This window comes from Cherax quadricarinatus, chromosome 14 (assembly GCF_038502225.1).
Source record: "Cherax quadricarinatus isolate ZL_2023a chromosome 14, ASM3850222v1, whole genome shotgun sequence".
Taxonomy (NCBI): domain Eukaryota; kingdom Metazoa; phylum Arthropoda; class Malacostraca; order Decapoda; family Parastacidae; genus Cherax; species Cherax quadricarinatus.
Window position 1 is genome coordinate 12394570 of NC_091305.1, and position 10061 is coordinate 12404630.

The following is a 10061-nucleotide window of genomic DNA, read 5'->3' on the forward strand; positions in this document are numbered from 1 at the left end:
AACAAATCAAGGAAGCTGATATTGCGAAAGGTGTTAATATGCTAACCAAAAAAAGACCACAAATAGTTGAAGAGGTTGAGAAGTTGTTGCTGGTGTGGATCAAGGATAAAGAGACTGCAGGTGATAGTGTTTCAGAGACAATTATTTGCTAAAAGGCAAGGAAGTTGCATGCCGATCTGGTACGGAAAACTCCTGGAACCAGTGCTGATAGTGAATTTAAGGCCAGCAGAGGCTGGTTTGAGAGATTTAAGCGTAGTGGCATACACAATGTTGTAAGACATGGTGAGGCAGCCAGTTCAGACAAACGGGCGGCTGAGAAGTTTGTACAGGAGTTTAAGGGGTACATAGACAGTGAAGAATTGAAACCTGAACAAGTGTTTAATTGTGACGAAACAGGCTTGTTTTGGAAGAAAATGCCAAAAAAGACCTTCATCACACAGGAGGAAAAGGCACTGCCAGGACACAAGCCTATGGAAGACAGGCTTACTCTTTTGTTCTGTGCATATGCTAGGGGTGATTTTAAAGTGAAGCCTTTACTTGTGTATCATTCAGAAAATCCCAGAGTGTTTAAGAAAAACAATGTCTTTAAGAACAAGTTATGTGTCTTGTGGAAAGCTAATCATAAGGCATGGGTCACAAGATAAATTTTCAAAGAGTGGGTCAGTGAAGTGTTTGGCCCCAGTGTGAAAAAATACCTCCAGGAAAAGAAATTGCCACTCAAGTGCCTCCTGTTAATGGACAATGATCCTGCTCATCCTCCAAACTTATTAGACCTCTTGTCTAAGGACTTCAGTTTTATAAAAGTGAAGTTCTTGCCTCCTAACACCACTCCTCTCCTCCAGCCCATGGACCAGCAGGTCATTTCTAAAGTAAAAGGACACAAGTGCAACTAATGTGACATTTTATTGTGGCAACGTTTCGCTCTCCAGGAGCTTTATAAAGCTCCTGGAGAGCGAAACATAGAGAAATGCTTCCATGGTGAAGTAAACGTATGCACTGCTGAGCAGATGTTGTGGCATTCACTGCACCAACTAGTGGCGGAATTCTGAAACTTGCTCGTAACTCAGATTTTGGCTCATAACTCAGAGCAAAAAATCGACCGAGCGACAGCTCGTAACTCAAAAAACTCATATGTTGGGACGCTCATAAGTCAAGGTTCCACTGTACTGTGTTCACTGTCTGACTTTACCTGTGTAAAAACTCAATGTGCATAAAAGGCCATAAGATCTGGAACTACCTGCCTGAAGCATTGAAAAGTCCCCTGTTTGCAAATCAATTCAGAGCTATTGTTAAAAAGCTCATTTTCCTTACTGTAATCTAAACACCAATATGCTTTGTCAAACAACACCAGCTTTCATCCAATTCTGTTTATTTTTCTTTCAGCCTTCCTTAAACTTCCACACATAATTGGTAGCATATCTTCTTGCATTTTGTTTATATTGTAATCTAAGAACTTGCTGTATCTTCACCATCTCTGTTCAGTCACTTCACAAAACTGAAGATCATTGAATCAGTTTAAATATGTAATATGTAATTCTTTTGTAATTGACCTTTTGTCATTAGCTACCTTTCTTATTGTACTTATCATTGTAGTTAATTACACAAAAAGTCCTATTTAATAGTCTGTCTAGGCCTTAGGTAGCATGTAAGCCTTGTGATTAGTTGCCTGAAATGCATTGAATAATTAGTGGCTTTCCTTTTGCCTACTGTTATACTAGTATATTTAAACTACATTATTTGTATGGCTTAAAGAAACAAACATTATTATTATAGGTATCTTTAAGAAAGGGTTGGATAGTTTACAGTTCTCCTCTGTTCTTATATTTTTATTTTCTTGTATTGAAAAGCCCTTGATGGCAGTAGAATTGTAGATAAGACACATTTGTAGTACAGTACATACTAGGATGTTTATTAAGGAGATGTATCATTTGGAGGATTTTTATCATTCCAAAACATTGAATTGTCAAAGATGTGAGCAAAACATCTCTTTAATATTCTAGTGTTACAAAAGTGCTGTATTTACACATCAGTATTTATACTATCTCCTACCCAAGACCTACCTGGCATGGAGAGCAGACCTACTGCATCGCTCCTCTTTTCCAAAGTTTTTGTTTTTATATAGTAAAGTACTGTATTGGCAGTTAGGTGGTAATTAGATGGAATGTGTGAGTGAATGCAAAATGTACCCAGCATGGCTAGTAGGCCTACTGCAATGCTTCCTTATACTTATTTTCTTCAGTGCAGTCTGAATTACAATTTATAGATCTGAGCACTTCAAAAATTCTGCTTATGGGTAAGTTGACCCTATATTTTTTCTAGTCATAATGTAGGTATGGTTTATTAATTTCCAGTACTTTATTGTTGCTGTATTAATGGATGAAGAAAACACAAATACTGAGCAAGCTTTAAGTGCAAAACTGTCCTTTCTTCATTACTGTCAGCAGCACACCTTTGTTTATTTATTTATTAACACATCGGGCGATTCCCACCAAGGCAGGGTGGCCTGAAAAAGAAAATCTTTCATCATCATTCACTCCATTACTGTCTTGCCAGAGGGGTGCTTTACACTACAGTTATAAAAGTGCAACATTAACACCCCTCCTTCAGAGTGTAGACACTGTACTTCCCATCTCCAGGACTCAAGTTCGGCCTGCCGGTTTCCCCTCAATCCCTTCATAAATATACATAAATGTTACTTTGCTCACACTCCAACAGCACGTCAAGTATTAAAAACCATTTGTCTCCATTCATTCCTATCAAATACGCTTACACACGCTTGCTGGAAGTCCAAGCCCCTTGCACACAAAACCTCCTTTACCCCCTCCCTCCAACCCTTCCTAGGCTGACCCTTACCCCACCTTCACTATAGATTTATACACTCTCGAAGTCATTCTGTTTTGTTGCATTCTCTCTACATGTCCGAACCACCTCAACAACCCCTCCTCAGCCTTCTGGATAATAGTTTTGGTAATCCCACACCTTCTCCTAATTTCCATACTACGAATTCTCTGCATTATATTCACACCATACATTGCCCTCAGACATAACATCTCTACTGCCTTCCGCCTTCTCCTTGTTGCAACGTTCATCACCCATGCTTCACACCCATACTAGAGTGTTGGTACAACTATACTCTCATACATTCCCTCTTTGCTTCCATGGACAAAGTTCTTTGTCTCCACAGACTCCTAAGTGCACCACTCACCCTTTTCCCCTCATCAGTTCTATGATTCACCTCATCCTTCATAGACCCATCTGCTGACATGTCCACTCCTAAATATCTGAGTACATTCACCTCCTCCATACTCATCTTTGTATCCTGTAATAATAAGTTTTCAAAGTAAAAAAAAAATATACTGTATAAAATTTTTTATTTCACAGGCTTGTCAGAAAGACTGGCCAATGTACAAAGATATGACAAATTCATTTTTGTCATTCAAATGTCATAAATGCCAAGGGCCTCTACCAGTCAACACTGACAACTTATTGATTCCATTCATCAAGTGTGAAAAATGTGGTGACCAGACCAATATATTATCTGCACTGAAAAACCTTCAGGTATGTCTTGCATATTTTCATTAATACAGTATTTGTTTTTCTTTGATCAAGCATTCTAACAAATCCAGGGCAGTAAATTAGACGAACCATAACATTGAATTGACATCATAGTTCTTGGTACATAACTCACTATTTCAAGAGAGTTCACTGAAACAAATTAGTCATTTTTTTCACTTGCCAGAAAGCGAGACTCTGAATGATATATACATTGCTCACTTAGGGTGAGTTGTGTTGTGCTTGGCTAGTGATCCTTGTCTCTTTTTCATATAGTACCCCTTTTGATTTCTTCATTCTTTCCATATCTCCTCTTCAAGGGGGGCTCCTTGGCGTGGTGAAGAGGCTCTTGGTCTGAGGAATTAGCCCTGTCGGTCTTCTTCCTCAGACCGAACCTAATTGCCCCCCATTCTCCCCTCCCCTATCCCATCCTCCCCGTCCTCCCCTTTTTCCATTCCTCCTCCTCCTCCTCATCCCTCCCTTTTGCCCTTCCTCTTTTTAGCCTTCGTGATTTCTCCCACAGGCGCGCTAGTTCCTAGGTAGGGGAAAGGACACCGGGGTCCATCCCATTCCGTTGAGGTTTCTTGGCGGTGGCGTAGTTTGCCGTGGAATCTGGATTGCCTAGGGATGCCCCGATCCCTCTCCGGTATCCCGGAGTAGCTTTGGGTGTCTTTTGGGCGACGGGTGTATCTCTGGAAGCCACCTTTCGGATTCCGGGGGTGGTGGCTGAAGGAGGTATGCTTTGTGGCGGATATCCGGCAGCCCTCTCTTTTGTCCACCGAGGTAGCTCGGCAGATGTGAGGTTGCTATCCCAGATTGCTGGTTTACTGGCATGATGGGTAGGGTATGGCACGGGTTCCATGCTGCATCTGCGCTACTAGCGGTGTCGAGTCCTCTTGGGCGCGGAGGGAGATTTCCGGCCCTTTCATTCCTCCTGGGAACTATTCCTCCCCGCTCCCCCCTTTTTTTATTCTTTTTTTTATTTTTATTTTCTTCTTTCTTTTTTTTTCTTAAAAACAAAAAGCAAAGGAGTAACCTAACCATGGCAGCCCTAGTCCATGAAACCACTACCCCCGGGCCCCTTCTTGATACCGCACCCCATTCTGACCCTGCCTTGTGTTTAGACCACTCTTCGGACACTCCTGATGCCCCTGTACCTCTTGCTGGTGCTGTTTCCTCACCCGCTTCAGGTACCAGGGCTTCGACTGACTCCTTCGATTTGTCTGAACTCCGCTCTCCTTTGACTATGCTTCCGGCTTCTCCCTCTACGGTACGGCAATTTTCGAATCGCCCACCCATTTCATGCCGGACCAACTCCGGTCCTACTCCTAAACGCCAACGTCAATCTCCTGATGATGCTCCGTCGTTACCTTCCCATTCTACTCGGAAACGACCGACACGTCAAGCACTCCCTCTCCACGCTCAGTTTCGGACCACACAATGGACTAAATTCTTTACTTTAAGACCAACTTCTTCTTCTGCCTACCTTTCTGACCATAGTATTGCCAAAGCGCTCCTGCGTCATGTTGGCAGAGATATTTCATTTCACGCTCTCAAGAGCGGTACGCGCATCGTCACTGTCCAGAATGCTACCCAAGCTCATGATCTTTCTCTCCTTTCGAATATCAATACTACTCCTATCACTATTGAAAAAATCTTTCTCTCAATTCTTGTAGTGGTACTGTCATTCTGCCCCATACCATAGTCCAACAGAATTTCCAGTCATGTGGCAATGACATTTTTGAACAGCTGGAACTCCAGGATCTCCCAATCCTCAAAGTAGACACTTATGTCCTTCCTGCCCGGGGGCGGAGACGTTACCCTTGCAATGTGACTCGTTTAACTTTTGACAGCCGAGAACTCCCGTCCTCTGTATATGTCGCGGGACATCGGTTACAAGTTCGAAAGGTGATACCTACACCGCAACAATGTAGAAATTGCTGGCGTTTTGGTCACCCAGCGAAATATTGCAGATCTATGGCCGAATGCCCAGTCTGTGGTGCCGACGACCATTCTAATACATCTTGCAGTCAACCTCCATCTTGCCTTAATTGTAATGAAGCTCACCCTTCGTACTCCCGCCGTTGCCAGGTCTACTTAAATGAACGTGAAATCCGTTGCCTCAAAGAGGCAGAAGGTCTCCCTTATGCTATGGCAGTTACTCATCTCCGCCTCCAAGGGAGACTACCCCGTGTTTCTTATTCTCGTGTTTCCAAACGTCCCCCCACTTCTGGGGTCCCATCTTCTGCAGCCTCCTCTGTTGTTACCCCTCCCATAGCCACTACGGCATCTAATCCTTTTGCTGTCCTTGGCTCTGACGTCCCGACTACAACTCAGTCTGTTCTCACATCTTCGCGTCCTTCCTCACAAGCCCCAGTATCGACAAGACCTCGTACGACACCTAATACCAATCGCCCCTCTACTCAGAAGTCCAAAAAATCCACATTGCTCAAATCTTCTTTGCCCCTTCCTTCCCTTCTTCCACCTCCACACTTTACCTTTCCAGTCTCTGTACCTAGTTCTTCCCCTCTCTCTGGCTCTATTACAAGTGTGGAGATTCACCCTCCTCCTCGTACTATGCCTTCCACCCCCGTCCCCTCCCAAGTTTCTCCCTCTTCTGTTACCTCCCAGGTTTCTGCCTCTTCTGTCCCCCCCCACACTTCATCTCCAGTCCCTTACACTTTTCCCTCCCCCTCTACTTTGGTACAGTCCATTACTGTCCCAATCTTTACTCACCCTCCTCCTCCTATCTCCAATATGGTATCCCATACATCTTTGAATTCAGAAACACTTGAAGCCATTTCAGAATATATTGCAGAGACTAAACCTTCAATGGACACTGATTCACTTCCTGTTCCTTCTCTTCCCTCTCCTCCATCTTCACAACCCCATTCTTCGCAACGCTCCGTTCCTTCGCTACTTGAACATCTTCCAATGCCACCACACGTTGACTTTTCTAACCCCTCTAGTCCGTAGGTGCCTTTACCTACAGATTCCTGATATTTTCTTCATCGCCAATCATGGCCTATTTACAGTGGAATATCCGCGGCCTCAGGGGTAATCGGGGTGAGCTTCAGATGTTGCTTTCCAGGTTTTCCCATGTTGGTGCTTGCTTACAAGAACCAAAATTACACTCAGCTGTTTTCCAACCTATCTCAGGCTATAATTTATTGTATTCTTCGAATCCTTTCTCAGATGGGACCTTTAATGAAAGTGCCCTTCTTCTACGCAATGATATTTCGTACTGTCAACTATTTGTCCATACCTCGCTGCATTACACTGCAGCCCGTATCCACTTGAATAAGTGGTTTACAATATGTTCTTTATATCTCTCTCCTTCTCGAGCATTTTCTATCCCAGACTTTGCCTTTCTTGTTTCATCCTTACCACCACCACTTCTGTTACTTGGTGATTTTAATGCCCACCATTTCCTCTGGGGGGGATCTCATTGTGACTCACGTGGCATTCAGTTGGAGGCTTTTCTTGCCTCTCACCCCCTCCATGTTTTAAATACGGGTACTCCCACCCATTTTGATCCTCGTACTCATACTCTCTCTTGCATCGATCTATCAGTCTGCTCTTCCTCCACTGCACTTGACTTCACCTGGTCTGTTCTACCAGACTTACATGACAGCGATCATTTTCCGATCATTCTTACTTCTCCTTCCTATTCACCACCTTTCCGTAGCCCTCGCTGGCAATTTGATCGGGCAAATTGGGATCTTTACTCACACCTCACTGCTTTTAGTGAGGTTCCTTCTTCATCCTCCATTGATGAGCTCCTACACATCTTCTCGACATCAGTTTATACCGCAGCTTCTCATTCTATACCCCAAACCTCAGGCAGGCATTCTCAGAAGTGCGTGCCTTGGTGGTCTCCTGCTTGTGCTCGTGCAGTACGTTTGAAACGTGCTGCATGGGGCAGGTACCGGTACAATAGAACCGCTGAGAGACTTGTTGATTTTAAGCAGAAGCGTGCGATCGCTCGCCGTGTCATCCGTGAAGCTAAACGCACTTGTTGGCGAGACTATGTTTCCACCATCACCTCTGCTTCTTCTATGAGTGCAGTCTGGAAAAAAGTGAGGAAATTGAGTGGTAAATACTCTCCTGACCCGGCTCCTGTTCTACGGGTCACTGGTGTTGATATAGCAAACCCTCTCGACGTTGCCATTGAACTTGGCACACATCTGGTCCGTATTTCCCGAGGGCTCCATCTATGCCCCTCGTTTCTTTCCTCAAAGTCTGCCAGAGAGTTAGTACCCTTGGACTTTTCTTCTCTCGGAGAAGAACAGTATAATGTGCCTTTTACACTTCAAGAACTGGAGGCAACGCTCTCAGCTTGCCGATCATCGGCAGCTGGGCCTGATGACATTCATATTCGTATGTTACAACATTTACATCGGTCAGCCCTTGTAGTCCTCTTACACCTCTTCAATCTTATTTGGGCACAAGGAGTTCTTCCCCAGCTGTGGAAATCTGCCATTGTTCTCCCTTTCCGCAAACCGGGTACTACAGGACATGATGCCTCCCACTATCGCCCCATCGCTCTTACAAGTGCAGTTTGCAAAGTGATGGAACGCCTCGTAAATCGACGTTTAATGTGGTATTTAGAGACTCACAACAGTCTCTCCGCTAGTCAATATGGCTTTCGTAAGGGTCGTTCTACCATAGACCCCTTACTACGCTTGGATACGTATGTTCGTAATGCCTTTGCGAATAATCACTCAGTTATTGCCATATTTTTTGACCTTGAGAAGGCATATGACACAACTTGGAGGTATAATATTTTGGCCCAGGCCCATTCCTTAGGCCTCCGAGGCAATCTACCATCCTTCCTTAAGAACTTTTTAACTGACAGACATTTCCGTGTTCGAGTAAATAATGTTCTTTCCCCGGACTTCGTCCAAGCTGAAGGTGTCCCTCAGGGATGTGTTCTAAGCACAACACTTTTTCTCCTTGCTATAAATGATTTGGCCTCTGTTCTTCCACCCAATATTTGGTCATCACTCTATGTTGATGACTTCGCTATTGCTTGTGCAGGCGCTGACTGTCACCTTATTGCAGTTTCTCTCCAGCATGCGGTCGACCGTGTTTCCACTTGGGCCACCACACATGGGTTTAAATTTTCAAGTACCAAAACTCACCAAATTACTTTCACTAGACGCTCTGTTATCTCCGATCATCCTTTGTATCTCTATGGCTCCCGTATCCCCGAACGTGATACAGTCAGGTTTCTAGGCCTTCTCTTTGACCGTCGGTTAACCTGGAAACCTCACATTACCTCTCTAAAGGCAACTTGTCACAGCCGGCTAAACCTTCTTAAAACCCTTGCTCATCTTTCCTGGGGAGCTGATCGTCGAACTCTGCTTCGCCTACATTCAGCCCTCGTTTTATCGAAACTCGATTATGGTGACCAGATTTATTCCGCGGCCTCTCCTGCTACTCTCTCTAGCCTTAACTCTATCCATCACCAAGGCTTACGTTTGTGCCTTGGTGCTTTTCGCTCTTCCCCTGTTGAGAGCCTCTATACAGAAGCAAATGTTCCATCCTTGTCTGATCGCCGTGATGCCCATTGCCTTCGTTACTATGTACGCTCTCACGATCTACACAATCCTTCCATTTATAGAATGGTCACCGATATTATTAGACATTCTTTATTCGTTCGCCGCCCCTGTTTGCTCCGTCCCTTTTCTCTTCGCCTACTTTCACTCTTGTCTTCCCTTCAGTTACCACCTTTATATGTTCATGTAGCATCTCACTTTTCCCTACCCCCCTGGGAAGTTCCAGCTGTTCGGGTCTGTTCTTTCTCACTCCCTTGCTCGAAAGCTCAACTGCCTACGGTGGCTTCCCGCTCTCTTTTTCTTGATCACTTCCACTCCCATTCTCATGCCACCGCTGTGTACACAGATGGCTCTAAGTCTTCAGACGGCGTCGGATTCGCAGCAGTGTTTCCGGACAGCGTCGTACGAGGGCATTTACTATCTTCAGCTAGCATTTTTACTGCTGAACTGTATGCCATTCTTGCAGCACTTATTCGTATCGCATCTATGCCTGTGTCATCATTTGTAGTAGTCTCAGACTCCCTTAGTGCTCTACAGGCTATACGAAAATTTGATACATCTCATCCCCTAGTTCTCCGTATCCAACTTTGGCTACGCTGTATCTCTACCAAACATAAAGATATTGTTTTTTGTTGGGTCCCTGGTCATGTCGACGTACAGGGCAATGAACAGGCAGACACTGCTGCGCGGTCAGCAGTATATGACCTACCAATTTCCTATCGAGGTGTTCCATTTCTGGACTATTTTGCTGCAATAGCTACCCACCTTCGCACCCGTTGGCAACAACGTTGGTCAACTCTGCTCGGTAACAAACTTCATTCTATTAAACCGAGCATAGGTTACTGGCCGTCTTCTTGTCATCAGTGCCGAGGTTGGGAGACCACTCTCTCCCGCCTTCGCATTGGCCACACTCGTCTTACTCATGGGTATCTCATGGAGAGGCACCCT

General features: G+C 44.6%; 1 protein-coding gene across 5 annotated transcripts in view; it reads left to right on the plus strand.

Annotated features, from left to right (window-relative positions):
• LOC128695394 (SET and MYND domain-containing protein 4-like) overlaps positions 1-10061 on the plus strand; it is a 415476-nt gene that overhangs the window by 397003 nt on the left and 8412 nt on the right. For all 5 annotated transcript variants that reach the window (XM_070084852.1, XM_070084854.1, XM_070084853.1 and 2 more), the window contains one exon: positions 3382-3558. In XM_070084852.1, coding sequence (XP_069940953.1) covers positions 3382-3558 — 177 coding nt within the window. The remainder of the gene's footprint in view (positions 1-3381; positions 3559-10061) is intronic.